At 36.0% G+C, this 21,720-nt stretch overlaps 1 protein-coding gene across 7 annotated transcripts; it reads right to left on the reverse strand.

The window, feature by feature from the left end:
- Positions 1 to 224: 224 nt before the first annotated feature.
- Positions 225 to 20,128, reverse strand: ABHD18 (abhydrolase domain containing 18). 7 transcript variants are annotated; one of them, XM_062614152.1, is made up of 14 exons: positions 19,715 to 20,126; positions 19,038 to 19,187; positions 18,057 to 18,165; positions 14,985 to 15,069; positions 14,117 to 14,217; positions 12,455 to 12,533; positions 12,279 to 12,365; positions 11,458 to 11,483; positions 9,017 to 9,155; positions 8,172 to 8,261; positions 7,355 to 7,456; positions 5,654 to 6,026; positions 3,468 to 3,630; positions 225 to 2,849 (listed from the first exon to the last, which is right to left on the reverse strand). In XM_062614152.1, exons 3-14 carry the CDS (start codon positions 18,146 to 18,148, stop codon positions 2,798 to 2,800), a joined length of 1,389 nt encoding a protein of 462 aa, XP_062470136.1. In that variant the 5' UTR covers positions 18,149 to 18,165; positions 19,038 to 19,187; positions 19,715 to 20,126; the 3' UTR covers positions 225 to 2,797. The 7 variants fall into 7 exon arrangements, with proteins under 7 accessions (XP_062470136.1, XP_062470135.1, XP_062470137.1 ...); XM_062614151.1 differs by having other exon boundaries at positions 19,617 to 20,126; XM_062614153.1 differs by having other exon boundaries at positions 11,458 to 11,475; positions 12,271 to 12,365; positions 19,038 to 20,126.
- Positions 20,129 to 21,720: the final 1,592 nt, after the last annotated feature.

The following is a 21,720-nucleotide window of genomic DNA, read 5'->3' on the forward strand; positions in this document are numbered from 1 at the left end:
GTGCTACACAGTACTAGTAGGAATAAAAAGGATCAGAGGATGACACTGAGATGCATTCTGAATTCCTGTTAATCAGAAAGAAAAAGAAATTTAAAAAAAAAAAAAAATCACACCCAGTTTGTTGGTTTGTGTTTTTTTATTTTTTAATTGAAAAACATTCAAACAAAAATGATCAAGGCCAGTTTTACAATAAATTCAAGACATACAGGATGGCTTACCTGCTCTTTGGATTTAGTGCAAGAACCTTATTCCAACATTTTTCTCATGCAATTGCTGCATTAAAAATCACATTCTCATTCAACATCAAAGTGGATTAACAATTACGTTTTCTTAGGATTTAATCTTAAAATTTGGTTTAAAAAGTCAATTTTCCAAAGGTTAAAAAACATTTACACAGCAATATTCCCCCCTTCCCAGACCAGCTAAAAGCTTCCTGTGTCTGATAACTGCAGGAATAGATCATAGAGCTCATTTTTCCCTTTTTGTTATTCTAACCTGAGAAATTTCTTACATGCTTCTTAGTGGGCTTTCACTTTTGGCAACATTACTTCAGTCACATAACGAAGTGTGATTTCTCATTCTTCTCAGAGACTAGTTTTTCACTACTTATTCCAAAAGACACTCCCACAAGCAGGAGTTGCCTTAGCATAAATCTGGTTCTGTGAATTGCACGCCCTTTTGGCAATTTAAACCTTGTTAGTAATATCATCACAACACTAACCTCAGGATGTCAAGTTCCCATCAGTTGTGTAATTCCTAGTATTGTGCGCTTTGAAAATATTTACTTTGCATGTTATACTTTTGTAGCCTAGAGAAGTTGATGGATTTTGTGCTTACTCCTCTCCTTACAAAATCTATCTTTTCCACCTATCCATGCCTTTCCCTTGCCATCAGTTATCTCCTTTTCTCATAGCTGCAACAGAAACAGAACATAAAGCACACAAATACATTTACAATGCGAGATCTAAACAAGCTGGTGAACAGCAGACAATGGTCTTGTAAAACACCATTAGCAGATGAATGAGCTTGTAAAACATAAACCCCACAAATCTTTTAGTATTGAAGTGTTCAGTTTCTAAATTTGTAAGCTTACTTACATTTGATTCCTAACCTTCTGACATAGTGTTTTAATATATTTAAATGTGCTAGTCACTTCACACTTGCTCCTAATATATATAAAACCCAAAAATGTGTAAAGAAATTATGAAAGAAACACTTGAAAGAAGCAACTTCCGACAGAATGTAACTTATTCTGCATTTTCAGTAAATTTGTATGTTAAATAATTTGGGTTATTACAAATTGTTGCAGTTCAGTTTTACCTAAACTTATCTGATCTTCGAGTGAACCATGTTTTCTTCCCAGACACTAGTCCTGCCTGCCAGACTAAAATTCAAGAGAATATATTTATGCAAACTGAGTTCTGTTTGCTTCATACTTTGTCTATTAAAAACCCTTACACTAATAACAGAAATCAATGAACTGCTTTGATTTGAAAGGTGTGGGAGTCACATACCCCAAGAAATGGCTAGATCTTTCTTTGTTTCCATGCAACTGGTCATTACAGTATTAAAATTAATACTGAAGGCTTCAGTTTGCAACTTCTCTGCAAACTAGCTTTAAAAGAATGTTACAGGAGATTACCATGAAATAAGATGTGACAGCTGATGCATGACAACCTTTCATTCTACTGTAGTTTGTTGGCACTTTTGATCCCCAAAAGATGAAACAATAGACTTTGGATTTTATTAAATATAATACTTTTTTCTAAATTTCCCACCCAATTAAAAAAGTGTTGAAAAATGAGGAGCTAACTTAACCGTTTTAATAACCCTTAGTCTCACATGCATGTTTAATGTTATTGTGAAACTGTATTTTGCAATTCAGCACTGAGTACACTTTAAAAAGGACCTAAAAAACAGGTCTTTATAGCACCATGTAATCTGTTGCTGACTTTACTGCTTAGAATCAGACTCTTTGTGGCACTGCTTCTAAATAAAAAATATATTTTTATTTCCCCTTGTGTTCTAAAAGAAAAAAAAAAATCCAGAAGAACAAGTTCATGTTATCCAACCAAATGCATGTAAACAATTAATTGCTAGACACTCCATTTTCACTTATTTTGGTCTTGTGTAACTGTTCAACAAACTGCTACATGATTCTTCCAGAATGGCACCATTTAATTCAGTGGCAGAAAAATCTCAAACTCATTGAATGAAAATACCTCTCTCTCATTCTATTGAACTTTGAAAGTCTCTTTTTGCTACCTTTTCTACTATAGCTCTTTTTCAATTTGTAATAAGAGAAAATCAGTGACAAACACAAGAGGCTGAGTGCTGCCAAAGCCATTCTACAACACAACAGGGACAGCAAGGAGACAAGGAAGCAAGAGGTACCTGGAACAAACCAGAAAAATACTGAACACAAGAGAGCACCTTGGCCCAGCAGCAAATTTTACATTCTTTCAATACTTAGAGTGGTCTGTTTTCAACTGATACACAATCCAGAATTCATTCAGAATTAAAGGAACACACAATGTGATTAAACACGAAGTACATGAATCATTCATGAGCTAACAAATACTGCCATTTGTTTTTCACGGGTAAAGATGAAGCAAGCGTGTCAGAACGGCATCTGTTTGAAATGGAATTAGTGCTGGTACTTTACCATTTTTGATAATTGTTACCTAAACCAGTCAAAATCAGTGATCATCTACTCAGTGTTGCAAGAGGCTTCTTTTCCAAATATGAGTTCCAGTGAGTGGAAAATGAGAACAGTTTAAATACATTATGAAGATTTTTAAGCTGCATATTTCTGAAGAAAGCGGTCAAATGCATCATAAATTGCTTGTCTAAAACAAGGATAAAAAGAAGATAATTTGTATAATTTGGGAACAGGCAGATACAATTTGTGTATTTCCATATACTTACAAGTATATTTACAAAGCTATTATCACAGTTTTGAAACAGCATTCAATAAGAATGAGATATTAAGTAACCTTTTCTCCTTCTCTTTCACTTCTGTAAATATATTTAGGTTTCGGAATGAGTAGAACTGTCTACCAACTTTAATACAAGTGCAAACATTAACAGATTTGGAGTTTTCCACTCAAACATGTCTAGAGATGGGTCAGACACATGCATAACTTATAATTTCTGAGCAAATAAGGCTCAGAAGTTTTAAACAGCATTAAACTAGTGGTTAGCATACCTTGACGTTGTAAATTGCTATTCCTTTTTGTTGTTGCTTATACCTCCTAAATGGGATGTACAGCCTTACTAATTCCTTATATTAAAATTAACAGCACAACTATTTAGTAAATTCAGATCTGATAATTTGTTCTTCAAAGCAGTATTTGATATTTGTTACTTTAGAATAGTTACAGACTTGCTTTTAGAAAAAAAATGTCATGTCTTAAAATTCTGGGTTTAAGCTCTCAATTATCGTTAAACTTTCCTGTTTATCTTACCTGAAGAGTCCTTGTTTGAACAGGTAGGCACTCACATGACCTCCATCCAAGTACCTAATTTCACATCCAGGCCAGATTTCTTGAAGACTGCGTACCCCAGTTCGAGGAATATATGCATCCTCCTTTGCTTGTACAACTATGATTAAACTTGGGTCAACTGGAACTAAAGAAAAAACAAATCAAAACTGAATTAATCACAGGTAAAAAACAGAAACACATCAGCTGAGATTTCTGTTGTAGAAGTCCTCTCTATTTATAAAATAATGAAATTATTCTAAGCTTTAATAAAATTATATTTTCTGAAGTCTCTAGTGGAATTTATCTGTTTTCTGACATTACAGTAGACGCTATCACCAGTAGAGGCCATTAGTAGAAAAACAAACTAATCAATCCCTTTCCCTTCCTTAGAGCAGACAATTTCACAAGTCTTTGGAGAATAATATGAGAATTGTCTTTCCCTTTATCAACAAAACTCTACTGCAATGCGATGAGTTCTTTGAGATTTTGTTTTCAGCAAAAAGAACTAAGAGACACCTGAAATTCAGCAAAGTAGGAGTTCCGTATGACTTCTTTTTTCCTCAAGGAGAAGAAAAAAGACAACTTTTAACACGAGAGGACAAAGTACAATGTGTATTCACTTTCTTTTCTGCTTCCTACATGTTTTAGTTAAAACGTAAAAATCCCAACTTATTATTATATATATATTTATTACTCATAACCAGAATTGCACTAATCATATTACTAACAGAAATAACAACAAAATGATGTTGAGAAAAATAACACAAAAATGAATTTGAACACAGCACAGTTCTACCTTCACAAAGAATATATGTGGTACGATAAAGAATGACCAGCCAAGATATTTTACAATGAGGGCTCACAAATAATTTAGACCCTTTCCTTTCATGTATATCAGATCACATATAGGGTACATGGAATACTAAGATAGATTCTAGTTTTCCATTCAATATTCCATGAAATCTGACTGCTAGGCAGATTTCCTGAAGCTCTTCTCTAGACACACTCCAAGGATACTCTGGTAGGGGATGCAGTGTCTCCCAGAGCATGGAGATCTAGGAGACAAGTGACACAAAGGACTACATCACTTGGACAAGTGCATTGGGATCACAGATCCTCTTAAGTTTCAAGAAAGGCCAACACTTTAGCTAAGTGATACATTGATAAGTGTCTAGACAAACAGGAATGTTTGTACTTAGAATTAAGGCTTACAGGTTTTTTTCTGTCTACTGAAATAACTTTTAAAGCTTTAAGGAAAGCACTTACCTAGTATTTGTCACAAAGCATCCCTGGCTAGCAGTGATGTGGGACATTGTCCAAATCAAGAAATTGTCCAAATCAAGAAATCTGTGCTAGTGCAGAAATATTTGGGTATATTCAGTGGAGTACTAAATGCCAGGGTCTCAGTATCAAGAACATTTTGCCATTCAAAGACAGCACTGTCAGAAACATGTCTGAAGTCAAAGTATGTTTCTAGGACATGTTGAGAGCCCTCACACCAGCAAAACCCTTTCAATCAGCAACAGGAAGAAATCACTTGTTTGCATTGCCTGCAAGTGGGCCATTGAAAGGGGTTTGTCCCAGACAAAAGGAAACTCAGGTTCATGAGATTTAAGGGTTGCTGGGCTACAGCTCCCTCTATGGCTGTCTTGGGAAACACAATATTCACTAGGCTGCACAGCCCCATTATGAACCTCTGTGTATTTTTACAAGTCACAGTTGTCTAATTCAAGCTTGGTTCTCACCTTTTAGGGTACTTTCTAGCTGAAATCAGTAACAGATTTCTGCTTTACGAGATTTACTTGAATCTATTAGGAGATTAGCTACCTCTAGATATTACTCACATCAAACAGATTCTTTTATTCTTAAATAATACAAATGTGCACTAACTCGTATCTGAAAATAGCAACCGCAATGCACGCTAAAAATGAGTAAAGGTACTGAAAGGCAAATTTTTAATTCACTTTATCATTAGTTGGCCATTAATAATAAACAGAAAAACAATTAGGAAATGGAGTGGTAAAGAGCTGCTACTGAATAACTCTCAAGATATTCTATTTCAGCTAAATTGCCAGCAGGTTTACACAACAGAGAATAGAGAAAATACCTTTCTTTCCATCATGTTATTCATTTTCCCAAACTGCACATTAAAACAAGTAAATACATACCTGAGAAGTTAGCTACATGGGTACATTCATCCATTACTCCTTTCATGAACCTTAAGGATTCTCTCTGTAAAGTGTCACTCTTTCTCTTTTTATTTATCCTGTGTTCTTGTGAGCTGCTTAAGTTTTTTTTGCTACTGCTACTGGTTGAAAATGTTTGATTTATGCACTGCATTTTAGGAGCATCTTGTGCTAAGAGTCTTTCTGATGAGGCACTTAGAGTACTTGTGGTAAAGCTGTGAACAGCTTCTTTAGATACAGTTTTGCTTGAGGAATCAAGGTTGAACATTCTTGAAGTCATGTCCACATCCTTCAGGCTGTCTACACTGTCAGGGAAGTTTTTAACAAAGTCTTGTCCCATCTTGAAGGAATCCGTCTAAACAAAGACAACCGGTCATTATTCATTAAGGGCTTCCCCTTTAAAACAGTTGGTTAATCTTATTTTTAAGATAAATTCAGTATCAAAAAAAGGAAAAAAATATATATATAAATGGTACTGTTCACAGTACTTGTTATTTCCAGCATTAAATCCTGATCATTATAACCTCTTGATAATTTCATTCTACCTTGCTTTTGGCTTAAAAAATTAAGTATTTACATATAGCAGCTTATTATACAAATGTTTGGGTTTAATTCTATATTAAACCTGAATTTATAATTGCATTCATTTAAGCTTAAATTTCTGGGCAATAAACACATGTGACCAGGTCTAATGTTAGGTTTAGCACTGAAAAATCTACCATCTCTAACCACTAGGAAGACACAAGCTGAACATCTTTCAAGTATTTCATTTTTGTCTGCTCCATCAGTGTTCCTGGCGTGTATCTTACTTAAAACGGCAAGTGCTTAAGTAACTGTCTCCAACCCAGCCCCTCTTCTCTAGTCATAGGATATTTGAAAAAGGACTGTCACAAAGCTAAGAATCTTAGGAAAAGTGACTTATCAGAATTGGCTAGAAGACATTGTTGCAACATATAAACAAGTCTCAAAAAGTTATCACTCCAATCTAAAAGAGCCATGAAGCAACAAAATTCCCCTTGGGAAAAGCCTTTCAACCCTAGTCAAAAAGAGACAAGAAAGCAAGAACTAATACATAGACAATAAATTATATTTCGTAAGGAGGAAGTAGCTGATTACAAAGCTCTCCCTCATGTGTATCCCAAATGCCTGTGCATTAAAAGTCTAAAGCTGAGGGAGGGCTAACAGCACCCATAAAAACAGAAATAGAGAGACCTAGAAAAGTAACTTAATGTTGCTATGTATTAAAAATATTCTACAGCATTGAATATTTGGAAGCAGTTGCTTCAAAGGGCAATAAATCATGTTTTAATGTTTACATGCCAGGCTCTTGGTTTTCCAGACTATAAAGCCAGTTACTGGGAAATGTTATCTACAGTGTCAATGTTTTGATTAAATTAATTTTATGTTGCAGATTACACTACATGTAGTCACGGGAAAAAACTTGTAGCAATGTCTATACTTAACACACATTGTACACACAAAACATTAACTTCTGTTTTTCAGAAGGTTTTCCTTCAAAGATTAAATTTATCAAAGGCTTGTTTCCTTACATTGTTGTTTCCTTATGGAAACTACAGGCAAACATGGTTTAGTTAACAATTGGCTACTTTTCCTGAAAGTAAAAAGTGACATTATTTATAAGATCAGCAGTATTAGCCAATAGGGAAAATAAACTATACTTACTCCACAGTATTCAAGCATTTGAATGATTTCTTCTTCATAAACAGTTTGTGTAAAATACTGTTTCTCTAGCTCTCTCCAGTTCACCGCTTTGCTCAGCACACCCTGAGATGATAAACACGAGTGTCTGGTACACAAGTAAAACCCATACATCATTTTCAGTGATACTCAGACAAAATTGATCTGTTCCTCTCTGGGACTTGATTTTTCCAGTGGAATTCTGCTCAAGTTTCCAGATAACCCTTAAATATATTGTGATTCAATCATAACCACTTATTACAGCACAGGACATGGAAACCTACCAACCTTTGAAAAAACAAGCAACACAAAAAGGGGGAGGAAAAGAAGGCAGAAAACAGCCCAACGTAGGGGTTACACACATCTAAACTGTGCTAAACCCATGATGGGTGTCAAAGCCAGTTTTTTCATTCACCTACCCCAGCAGCGATAACAGGATACCACTCATGGTAGTAGTGGCATTGTTACTCATTTATTTAAGCCAGGCTTGGAACAGAAGAAAACGTTTTCATGGCATGCTTCCTCATCGCCTCACAATTCAGAGCAGGATCCTAATCACTGTCCCACAAACCAGCCCCAGACCCTCATTTGGTAAATGACCCACTGAAGTAGCTCCAAGCTACCTTCCTTATCATGTGTTGTATATCCTGAGCAGGAAGGGTGGGTTTTGCCACCAGTCACTAATAGAGGCCGAAGGGTGACTAAATGCCCTAACTGAAAAGGTAAATGTGGCCAAGCCAAACTTCTTAACTTACTTATCTGATTACATTCTAGCATATGAACAAAAATACATGTTAATTACCGTAGTAAAGACTGCAGAAGCTGTTGACCAGGAAAGACACGGAATCAATGGCAATGGTTTAGGCCAGTTCGTCACTGCCAGTGAAGCCATCTAGAATCAAAGGCACTTATTACGTATTTTAATATAGAATTCACAATATGGTAAAAAGTACTCTTTTACCTTCAATTTATTTGTTTCTACAGTATCAAACAAATACACAGTGCCAAAGCAAAACAGAGATACGTTGTTTTAATATGCTTTGTACCTATGTTGCATAGACAAATGATTATCTGTAAAGACGCAAGCAGTAATATTTTAACTGTTATTAGTCTTTCAAGCATGTTACTAACACACTGCTGTTTTAGTTTGAATATGCAACAGTGTGATACACAAAATCTTAACCACTTCACCACAGAAATCTTCTGTGATCAACTGAGGAAAACAAGATGAGTTGAGAATAGAACTGACACCAAAAGTCACCTCAATTACAACATGACTACAAACAGGAGGTATTTCACACAGTGCATTCAAGCACAGAAGTTTAAGCAAGAAGGATGGAAGGAAAACTATCAACTGATCAGTACAGACTTTCTTTCAGAAAACATTTCTCCCTCCTCTCCTTGTGGAAAATACCATAATTATAGCTTATATTCTTATTAAGGCTGCCAGGAGATAGCTGACAAAGGGTTCCATGAGGATTATACCGATTCAGCACCACAGAACATGAGAATTGGAAAATTTTTTTTCTCACAACTCTGTTTACTTTGAAATACTTCTGAGGGGAACACTATAAAACAAATTATTTCCATATGCTAAATGATCAAATGAGAAGTTAAAACAAAAATTACTGAAATATAAAGGCTTACATGTCCTCCCATGGATATTCCTGTCATCCCTAGTGGTCCATAGCCTTCTCTCTCTAGCCAGTGCAAAAGAGCTGCCGACTCTAGAACAAGAGCTCCTCCCATCACGAACAGGTCCGAGACATTTTTTAAACATGACCGTCTTTTCTCCCAAGAAAAGGAAAATATAACATTTATTTTCTAAGATTAGATTTTGACAGTTCTCATCACTATATACATACTTTCATACAAAGCCTTTTTACAGTCCCAGAGAACTCTGGAGCTCAACTTTCCTGTTGATTCAGCAGGAGAAAAAAAGCAAGTCCAGATTCTCTGGCACAGGTACATTTTCATCTAAGTGAGGACTAGAAACAAGATACCTGCTAAGCTTCTAGCATAATATAACTGATAGCCTGGTCTTGTAGAAACAGACACTACCAACATTAGAATCACATTAGTAGTACTCCTCTGTCCTGTAAACCTGTAACAGATCTTTCAGAAGTGGAATCAAAGCGATACAGTCCTAGACTACACTCACACATCTCATTTGAAGAAACAGTTTTTTTTTTCTTTTTCTTTTTTTTTCCTATTATTTACCTGTTTTACATCATTAAAAAATTGCACACAACATTTGAAGACCAATAAGTATGTCAGCTTTGCAAGCACTCATCAGTGTCACTGTAAGACTGAAATTGTGAAGTGGGAAGTTTGCACGGTACTGAGAAATTCATGTAGGGTACTGTAAAGCATTAAAACACAGAAGAAACAAGCAAAAAAAGGGTAAAAAGCTATTCAGCTGAACCATCAGAGGCACTAAAAAGGGGGGGGGGAAGTGTTTTACAAATCAATTAACACATCTCTAATTTGGGGAAGGGAGCTGTGTATTTTCAGTATCACACAGGTTACAAAAGGCTACTTACTGGCTTCCTCTGCCAGCATGCAATCACATTTGAGACACTCTGAAGCACAAGGACAAAGCTTACTGTGCAAGTCACAGAAATGAACTGCGCTGCTGCAGGCCAGTATTTATAAGCTAATGTAATTCTTTCCTACAGCTTTGTTATGAGATTCTTCAGTTCCCTCCAGCTGCTATATTTATTAAATAGCTACAAGCATATTAACTAAGCCTAAGCTGCTGCTCTGCAACTTTGTACCAAAGAAGTAACAACTGCTGATTGTGGTATTAGACTGAGCACTCCCCTCTCAAAGAATCCTCCTCTACAACAGGCATATACAAAGTCCTGAAGATGGACAACTGAGAACTGAGCCAGAAATATCCTCACCAAAATATTTAGTTTATCCTTCTGCATCAGACTCTCAGTAACTGGAGAAAACCCACCAATGGATGGATTCCAAAACACACTCGCCTGTCACTTTCCTATAATCTTCTACTTCTAAATGCAATAATAAATACACATTTAAGCAGTTTTCCTATCAAAAAAAGCAATTTTACAACAATTCTCTTCATTGGTTAATGTCAAACTTTTTTCTTTAAAAAAGTGATCCTTATGCCAAAATAGATAGAAATCTGCAACTGCTTTGAAAAAGAAACAATTTTTAAATGGATTTTTTTCTTCCTTTAAAGTATTTTTTTAAGCTTTTGGATTCAGAAAATCCAAATAAAATCTAGAAAATGTAAAATGCTGTAGTATGAGACAGTGCTCCAGGTCAAGTCCTAACAGAAAGGACAGGGTTAAAAATAAATCACCTTCCATGCATTTTCTACTCATGTTAATGTCCAAGTTCAGATTAAAACACCAACTCATATTTGGACTTTAAGAAATAGTAGTTGACTAATACTGCAGCTTTGTCTCAGACACATACCCTGCTTAATTTTGTTAATATGCCAGTGCTTCAGAAAACGTGAAAAGCAAAAAACCAGGACCACCTAATTAGGCTTCTGAATTCATATTTAAGAAACTGAGGAAGGAAGTCCTGTAAAATACTGAACATTGCACAGCTTCCACTGATTAACAAACAAGCAACACCACATTTATTTACATGTCTGACTGCAAATCTTTAAAATACCCTGGAAAAGCAAAATCTTAGCAATTATAATAGGGAAATACACTATCTGCACAAAGCTTATCCACAGTTGTCTGTATTATAATTGCAGTATTTGTACATGTACAGTTGTGAACAGGAAAATAAATTGGTACATGCATTGCATACATTTCAATAAACTGGTGCGTGCATTCACACAATTTGCTTCATCTCACCCTACGCTGAATGCTCACCCAGTGCAAACTTCCTTGATCACTGTGATCTCTTAACACAAGAAATGACAAAGCAGTCTAGCAGAGAGTAGACAATTTCACATCAGCAGGTTACAAGTGCTCCATGCTTGGGACATATTTTTTTCTTAATAAATTATCAAAGTTTACACCACTTTGAGCTTCTTGAAGGAAAAATGAAAGGTGGTATTTCAAAAGGACAGCATCTATGAATGTAACAGTAATACTTACAATTGATCCTTAGGTTTTCTACAGCCATGTAGAAGACTCAAGTTAAAGAAAGTAAAAAGTTTCTACATAAAAACTGGCAATTAAACAAACAAACAAAAAAAATTAAATAAATCACAAATAGCACAGATTAATTAAAATTTGGAACTGAAACCCCAAACATTTAACTGGAACTTATATGTAGTTTAATGATGTAGTCTGCAATGTAAGATTTTACTTTTGTTAGGCATATGGGTAGGAAAAAAGTGTAACTAGGCATCGTATTTAATAAAACTGAATAGCAGTATTATAGAACTTACTGATGAGTTGATGACAGGACAGAAATTCACCTTTTTTTTTTTTTTCAACCCACCCCAATTTTAAATGGTAGCAACAAGTTTCCTCAAAGTCCCTGAGGTACCAAAGGGCTGCATTTGAGAAAGGAAGGCCAGAGAGGCAACCTTCTTTCCTGTCATCAACACATCCAGAAGTCACACAGTATGATGCTGAATGAAGGTATAGCTTTCACTCTGTCATGGCTAAAGGGATCATACCAGTACTTTGATCAGCACATGGATTCATACCAGGACTTTAATGACTACAGTAAGAAGCTGTCAAAGACATTTTTAAAAACGTCAAAAATCAGAAAAGCAGTACTTGGTATAAAAGCAGGGCACTGTATTAACTGTGTTCCACAATGTGTTTTTGCAATACATTGCTCTTTGCTTCTGTCCACTTGAGAAGTCCACTGGAAATCAATCCACAAAGTAGATATTATACCAGTGTCATAAGTCTTCTACCTTCCAATGAGAATAGAATAACTATGGTGCTTTTCACAGAAGGATATAATAAGGGTTTTCTAGCAATAAGGAAGCCATACAGGCTTCTTTAATCATTGGGCGTGCCATTAATGTGCGTCTCCTCCAGAAGTGCTAAAGATAAGATGCACAAACATATATTAAGATAAAATCTGAATCTTAAATTACTCAGTAACAATCAATTTTACATTTTGCATACTCACATGGTCTCCAGTGCCTGCTAAATGAATGCACACAGGTCTGTGCTTGCTGTTCCATCTTCTGGGTATGATGAACTGAAATCTGTGAGAAACAAATATCTATTTTAGCAAAGTAAGTATATCTATTTACAAGCTATACCACAGAAATTAGTCTAAAACAAAAACAAAAAAGACAAAGTATTTTTCTAACCCATGCAGGGAAACTGCCAGAGATTCAGCAATATAATTTTTCATAAACACATATAACAAAGAAAGGAATCCAAAAGTAAAACAGAGTAAATCCCAAACAAGAAAAGGACCCAAGCTGCAAGATCGTGTCCATAAAAAAGACCACTATGTCATCATCACTATTTAAATTTTGCAGACTGGAGAAATGGAACTTCAGATGAGGAGTAGCCTAAACAAGTATGACTAGCTCTCCTAGGCAGCACTGCTATTTCTCTCCTGAGGCACAACAGCTGAAATTGAAGATTAAGACAAGCAGTATATTTAAATTAAATAATACATACATAAAATAAAATAAATGAAAACCCCAACATACAAACAACGGAGCTATTCTATACACAACAACAATTACTCAACATCTGCTGCTGCTACTCAAGTTACTGACAGCCTAACTCCTGGGCGGGGGGGAAGAAATCACTTCTGAGCCACTAGCATTTCCCCCACAAGATGGAGCACTGTTACCTACAGATGTGTTACACTTTGGAAAAAATTATTCACACGATGCACAATGACCTTAAGGGAAATTCGTAGAGCATTTCAAAGCTGTAACAATACCGTTCAATGTAACAATTAGCATAATTTGTCTACAAAGTGTAAGGGAACATATATAAAGAAACAATCAGTATACTATATTTTCCACTATGGCACTAATTCGTCCAACAATCTTAAGAGACAGTTTCTTTCTCTAACCCAAGGAGGGGCAAAAGAGAACTGATATTTTGACTATCAAACTTTTTCTGACATTCCTTAGTGCTACATGTTTGACTGCACATAAAACCACCAACCGATAAAATTGACAATGCCAGTATCAACCTACACTGACAAACTTCTATGTTTAACATTTAAGTTACTAAGCAAAGCTTGGGGAAAAAAAAAAAAAAATCATCACAAAAGATTAGCTCAAAATGAAAAATTATGCTCCCTTTTCTTCTGATTATTAGGGATAATCCAGCTTGCTGGGTACCTTTGTACACAATATTTGTATTCAGTATATATGGAAAACTGGAATTGTTCCTTCAATTATAGTATGACAGGCTTCTTTCACATAAACAGCTTCTCCTGCTACCTATAAAACAAAGAACTACTGTCCTTCATTTCCAGTATCCTGCTCATTTGGAAAAAAAAAACAACCAAACAACCAAATTATTAAAAAAAAACAGGGTATTCCAAAGCTTTGTGCAATATGATTTCTACACCAAAAAAGTATGTACTTTCTAGGGGACTTTTAATTTATTTACACACTAATTAAACTATTACATGTATTTATTTTCACTTTTGAGATCAAAATCTATTCCAACGTTAGTACAAAAACCAGTTTGAAATCTTTTACAGAGAATTTGTACCACAATAAATTAGCTTCACAATAAAACTACTTACAGACCATTCTTATTTCACTATAGTACTAGTTTCAGAAAGGAAATAGCACTTGGTTTCTCTCACCTTGCTATAAGAGATTCAACTGGCAGGATACCTGGGACATAATGAGCCAATGGCGAAATAAAGTGCCCCTCAAGGATTTTACAGTCAGATTGCTCCTCAACCTACAGAGAAAATGGGATGATAGCATACATTTCAGAGAATTTAACTTACTCTGAAAGCCAATTTCTTAAAACAGACAAATTTGTTATAGGATAAAAATGTAGTGAAAAAAAACCCAAAGCTGAAGTCTGTTTCAAATAGGCATACACGTTATCAACACAGTCCAAACATTTGTTTCAAACTTTGCTTTTATTAAATCACCTATTAAAGGAATTAATGAATAAAGTGTAATACTGTCCCATTTTAAATAACTTTCATAACACATACTAAGTTTTCAACATTTTTTGAGCTTTGAGATCTGACATCCCACACCCCAACTATCATATTACTGAGGAAAAAATAAAACAGGAGCTGTATAGCCACTGCTCTATTCTCTCAGTTTCATTTTCCTCTAGCAGCCAACGTAACCACTCATTTTTCCATCCTTTCCAAGCCCATTTCACTTTTTTGCCATTGCGTCCAAATTCTATCCACAGCAGATCAATTAAAAAAAAAATATTAAAAAGTCAAAACAACAAACTGTTAAAAGCTTTCAGCTTTCCACAGCATTGACCAGAAGTACATTTATCTGACTTTAGAACTACTCTTAATTTCTGTCCCCTATGCACACTTCCTAGATTTAATTCAGACATCAGGAAAACATAGATTCACATGATATTAAGATTCAATTCTATAAAAGCAGTCTGGTAAATATTAAGTTAATTTCACCTTTATGTACCATCAGGAAAATAAATTTGGTTAAACTGCATCACGTCTTGCTTGTAAGTACCTTGTCAATGAACACTGGGTAATCTTTTGAAACCAGTGTCTGGCATTTTTCCCTGTTTCCAATAATCTTTCTGAATTCGAATATTCTGTTGAAAGGAAACAAGTAGAGAAGATTCAACTTTTAATCTAAAAAAAAGAGAAGATACATGCATGAAATTTCAGGAGCTAAAGTAAACCAAGAAGAAAATAAAAGTTATGAAGCCAATTTTGCATTTACAGATTAATCAGTTACCAAAGGGTAGGTATATAAGAATGTTCTTCAGTTCAAAAAAAACCCAAAACAATTTGGGTATATTGCTTATGGCTGCACAGCTCATAAACAGCATTTTACACCTGATATGTTGAAAAGTTATGTAATTTTTCAGCCAAAGTAAGAAATAGCTCAGCTGCCCACACCAAAGTATTGTTGCCAATACAATGGTCTGAGATCTAGCTGGAAACAAGCTTCAAGCAGGACTCGGGGAAGTTCATGAATGACAAAAACTGGAGGGCAAAGTTGATAGCTGGAAGGTAAGGCTACCATTAAGCATCACCTGGGTAAGCTGGAGGAATAGGTCAACAAACATCCTAAGGTTCAATGATTAAACTGCAAAATCTTGCACCTAGGACAGAACAGCACCATGCAACAATACAGGATGGGAACTTCCCAGCTCTACAGGAAAACACATAGGGTTTCTGGTGGACAGCCAGCTGAATGTGAGCTAGCAGTGCACCCCTGCAGCTGGGAAGACCAACAGTATACACTGCATTCAGCAAGAGAGCAGCCAGCAGGCCGAGGGAAGAGGGTTTGCATTGCCTGGGGAACAGGAGGCTAATGGGGAAATCTGGTTGCTTTCTTCTGCTATTTATATGGGCTGCAGTGTCTTACAGAAAAAAATGAAACAAGACTCTCCTCACAGTTACACAGCGAGAGGACAAGAGGCAACGGCTGTGCATTACAACATAGGAAATTCCTACTGGAACAGAGTAAAAGATTTTATTCAGTGTTCAAGCACCAGAAAAGTTGCCCAGCAAAACTATAAATAATCTCCATCCTCAAGGGACTTATTTTTTTTTTTCTAAATCAAATGAATGCATTGCCAACTGACATGAATCAGCTAAGAAGTTAGCTTTGTTTTGAAAAGGGATTTGGACTAGATGCCCTCAAGATGGCCCCTCAACCTTAAATACTCTATGCTAAGAATAGCTTGCCTGTTCTTGTGATTGTAAATACACACGTGAGTGTGGAGGTAAACTAAATGCAGACATGTTCTGTTTCACACTCAATCTTCCAAAAATATTGCATTCATGTACTTCCTCTACAGTTAAGAGGATAACAAAGGCTAAATCTTGCACTTGTCAGGGGAATTTCAACTCTTGTCAATAAGGATAAAGCATTAGGACATCAACAGTCATCACATCAAGGGTGTGCACACAAAACTTCAGATTACATGTAGGCAGGGTAGTTCGTAATATCAATTAATCTCAGTTAATGCTTGAAGATTAAGAAATTACATAATTTATTCTAATGGAGCCTCACAGCAATCACTTAAGGAAAAAAAAAAGGGAAAGAATGCTGACACTGTTTCTGGCATGCATATAGGGAGTGGTGCTCCCTCCTCCCACTAGACAGTGTGAGGAGTTGGGAGGAGGTGGTATTCTTTCTTCTTCACGTGAATCCAAACTGTGGGGGAACAGCTCATCTTCTTCCCATTCAGGAACAATATATAGAACAAATTCTTCTTCCATGTCCCAGATGAGCTGGCCAGCAAGCCTGCCTCATGTTTCCCCCACTCCTTCTGATCTCATGTGAGAGGCTTCCCCCCTTTCTATGAAAAATGGATAGCCAATCCCATTATTACTACCAGCAATGCCTCCTTATTTCTGTTTGACATGTGTGAGTACCCTTATGGATGTCATGCAAGAGAAAAGCCTTGCCTAGAATTGCAAAAGCTAAAAGCAGAATTAGCCAGAAGTTTCCCTACATAGATAGTAATTCAGCCGGGGGGGGGGGGGGGGGGGCAATGAGGATGGGGGTGTTAAACTTCATGTCTCACCAAGAACCTAATAGTTTTTAAGAGAGGGTTTTGATAACACTAAAATGTACTATTTCAGATACACGCACATGTAACATAATACAGAAAGGCTGCTATAAAAAACACCCAACATTTTTTGCTTATTCCAACAACAGTAAACATTTTAAAAATCCAGCATTCCTATTTTGCAGGGAAGTCTGCTACTAAGAGAAAAATCAACTAAAGAGACATATAAAGCAATCCAAGTGCCATTTCAAGATGAGATATTTCACTTGGACTTAAAAACAAATAATCTCCCACATAATTTCATTGCTATCCACAGTGAACAAAATTTTATTTCACTTTTTTAAAATTTTCATTATTGACTTTCAAATACATAAGAAATAGCTTATTAGGAGAAAATTTATCATTTCCTATTTAAATCTTATGTGATGCACAATACATATTGTTCATTCACTTAATATTTAAACTTAAGAAATGCACATGCTCAACTTCCAGGTGTTACTCTTAATAATAACTAATAAAAATCAGCTAATAAAGTAAGAACTAACTCCCATTTTTTCTTTTCCTTCTTTTCAAGAAATCTAAAAAGAACAAGTTTACTACTCTGGGCTACAAGAGAAACTTCTGTTTACATCTTACACTTGTAAAGCTCATTGCTATTACTAAGAAGTTACAGAAAGCTAGCCAGATCCTTTTTAATGTTACACAGAACAACTCCTCTGCAAAAATTCAGCAAGTTTTGTTTTTAGAGAATCATTTTCAGAGATGCTGCTTGAAATATGTTATTATACATGCATAAGTGAAAAATCAAACTGGACACATACATTCTCTTAAGAAGAGCCTTTTAAAACACAAACATTGAGCAAACCACTCAAAGACTTCTTTTAAAACCAGTTTCTCCCTTTAAATGAAAAAAAAAATGGTTTTCCAAACAGAACAAACAGTTTCGTTTGTTTTTAAAAACAGGACAGTAACAATTGCTGATACTTCAAGGGATGGGTTAGGGGTTTTTTAATAAGAAGTACTGTTTATGCTGTTATTCCTTAACAAGTCACCTTTTCAGATCCTCTGGCTTTCCCCATCCTCTGATGAAAAGTTTAGTGAGGAGAAGCTTTCTGTACAAGACATCTAATTTACTTACACCCATTAGCAGCAAACTGACATCTAGAAAAAAGAACAAATGCAAACAAGGCAGTTAAACGGGCCGAGTGGCAAGTTCATTGATTGTAACACAGACCAGGTTCCTATTCTGTTGTCTCTATTAATGAAAAGCCATACCATTTTATTCCAAGGAAGTTACCCTTGACCTTCAGGTCAATTATTTTCATGTTAAACAAAATACAAGTGCAGGTAATACAAACTCCAGGTAGGGTTTTTTTGTTTGTTTGCCTGTTTTGGGTGTTTTGTTTTTTTTTTTTTTTGTTTTTAGGAAAATGGCATTTAGGAGTAGGGTTTTAACATGCCTAATTTAAGCAGAAATTTATTAAGTAACTGATGACAAGCCAAATGAAGAGGCACACAAGGTCACAGAACTACATCTTCAACCAGTCCTAAAGTCAACTTGTACTTTAATTGAACTGATAAAACTAAGAGTGGCATTGATCTCTGCCCTGTCAATATAGCAGTAACAGCAAAAGTTTTTCAGTCAACACAAGGCTTTCACAAACATATCTCAGAAAGGAAGCTTGAAATAATATTCAAACAATTAGAAGACTAGATCTCTGGCTATGTAATTATTCATTGATTAAAAAAATAAGAAAGAAAAAAAAAGTACTGATGCAGAGAAAGCTTGTTTTTGTAAGCTTGTCTTTGTTGGAGTCTTAAACATATATCCTAACCTTTATTTTACTCATTCCTTTCCAAATTTCACCAACTCATTCCTTATGGTTTTGAAAGTGATACCCCCATTTCCTTCAGGGAAGATATCACACCATCAAAATCCTCACCAGTGTAATTTCTCTTTTACCAAATACACTAGCCCAAATATAGCTAAAGGAAACAAGATTTTAGACAAGCTGAGCATAAGCAGTACTTACTGAAGTAAACAGGGAGTCACTACTGTGCTTTTCCGATGAGGGGGGTGGGGGGGGGTGGGGTGGAAGTGGGAAGAGAATTTTAATTTGGTTTCTTGCTTAGCAGGATACAGGCGATTCAATTAAAAAAAAACCTCCAAGGTCTGTGTACACCTAAGAAAACAACAGATTTAATAATAAATGGTTAGCAAGTTACCTTCAACTATTTTCTAGTATTTCCAGGTCCCTCCATACTAAATGGACTAAACTTCATTGCACTCCAAAGCAGGGTATTTTTTTTTTCCATTTTAATCCAAAATTCATTTATTCTGCCACACTTTAACGTGGTTATTCTTAAAATACACTTGTCTGAATATAACGAGTAAAAATTGTGGTCAGATTAACAAACACATTTCTTTGCACTTCTAAAAAGCCAATGCTTAAAGTGTTTTTCTTTTTTCCATATATTGATTCTTAACACCTAGAATAAGTTATTACCAAAACAGAAATTATAGACAATTTAAGGTACATCAATACTAGAACAAGCATTCTAGAAAGCCACCACGGTTCTATATGCTGTCACCACAGGGCAGAAATAAATACTTGAAACCATCAGAGTCAAAGTAGGGACCTCATATTTTAACACGAGTTCATACTCTACCAGTCGCAAACAGCTGACTCTGTCAGCTCATTATTCTGACCCGTACCTGCTTGGTCTAACAGAATCACAACTTCAATATAGTCTTTTTCCTTGCCCATTCTGGAGATATCCATTGACCACACATGCTGTTGGGTTGTCAGATGGGAAGCGTTTGGTAGCCTTTGCAGGGTCCCTCCTCTGCTTTTTGGAGCAGGGGGACAGCTTGGCATTTTCCTGGTGTTTGAAGTGAACTGGGTGGCAGAGAATGGGACAGTAATACAGAGCAGACCCTCTACGGGGCTGGGAAAACAGTTCAGAGTGAGTACACAGGAGTAAATCAATGCTGTCAAAAATATACTGAAACTGGGTTTGCATTTCTATTGGTACACTGCTTACCAGTAACACTGAAAAGAAATATTAATTAATGCTTTGATGCTTAACAAAGCAGACTCATATGTTTTGTTAGTTGGTTGTTTTGGGCTTTTTGTTTGTTTTGTTGTTTTTTTTCAATCCTCTCCAAAAAAGCCAAATAAGAGAGAAACACAAAGATGTTGATTTTGCTGGAAGTTCAAAAGCTGGCCTGATGAACTCTCTCTATTGCACCAAGAGTATGCCAAAATAAGTTTCTAAGCAAATCCAATATATTTAAATGGAAGATTGACTGGAGTAAAAAGAGTTGTCTCATCCTATGAATATTCTAGTTCATTGACTGAATAAAGACTCCAAGGTAATTCAGGATATTTCAATTAACCATATTCAAGATTACACCACTACTGGAAAGTGTACAGGAAACACCAAACAGAAAATAATATTTCAAGTACATGAAGTATGTTGTATGGAACTTCTCAGAAACATTACCAAGACAAACAAAACGGAAGGATGAGCCCTATTTTTATCTCAGTAACAAATGGGTCAGGCATGCCTCAGTCACTGCCCATCAGTGTCTACATAGAAAGACAAATACAAATACTTTCACTGTCAGAAAAGGCAAACCCAGCTGTTGGAGGCTGAAGTTCTACAACTTCACAGTAGAAATAAAGAGTGTATTTTAGCAGCGCGAGTGTGAACTTGAGAAAAGAATCAGCAGAGCTTGCTTTGGAATAAGACCTGAGTTTGTTCCACAACTTGATTCCACATGTGTCACGTCACCATCCCTTTGTAAGACAGGCCAGCTGGAAACAGTGACCTAATAAAGATCCCACATAGTTGCATAGCCCAAGATACAGTACCTGTGTTATGAATATTTAATGAATATACTGCTAACGCTGTAAGCTTTACGTAACTTTAAAGTTGTGAATAGAAATTGTAATAGATAAAGGCACATTAAGAAGTGGCACTAAAACCCCCCTGCATTTTAATATAGTATTTTCCAGAGATAAAGACATGGAAACCTACAGATAAACTATACTTACGTCCTTGCTGTAGAAAGCATGTTTTGCTTTGCTTTCAGAATCCTCATGCTGCATATTAATTACACATTTTTGGCATGTTGACTTATTTCATACAAACAGACACATTATTCATCCAAAATTCAATACATAAAAAGTCAGCTGTTCCTTTTTACCCAATGAATGCCATTTTGCTTACAAGAAAAACACCACTGGAAAGTACATGAAGACTTTATTAAAGGCCCAGAGTACTTCTATTCATGAATACAAACATTCAGCTCCCACCAAGCAAACAAGCTGAAAAAGCAAAGAAGATATGCCTATTTTTGAAGGCCAAGTCCTTAAACTCCCTGCCCCATTACTATTTCTTAAGAACCTTTCTCCCAGTTAACGTTAGGTCATGCTTTATTTTTTCGTAATTTTTTTTAAGCAGTCTTTCAGTAGAAGAAAGACAAGAAACCACAAAAATGTCACGCTGACAAGCCAGAAACAAGCCCCACAACAATCTCACAGGCCAGATACAGACGAACCTGCGGATAAACAAAGGGGCCTAACCCAGAAGCGCTACACCGCCCGCCCGCTGAGCGGCTCCCAATCGCTGCCTACCTCCCGCGTTTAAATCCACCCGCCCTGTGCTCAGTTATGAGCGATTGGGATGCCAACCCGAGCACCTCCCGGT

The sequence above is a fragment of the Pezoporus occidentalis genome, unplaced genomic scaffold (genome assembly GCF_034315485.1).
Source record: "Pezoporus occidentalis ecotype Australia unplaced genomic scaffold, CSIRO_AGI_Poc_V1 ctg172, whole genome shotgun sequence".
Classification (NCBI taxonomy): Eukaryota; Metazoa; Chordata; class Aves; order Psittaciformes; family Psittacidae; genus Pezoporus; species Pezoporus occidentalis.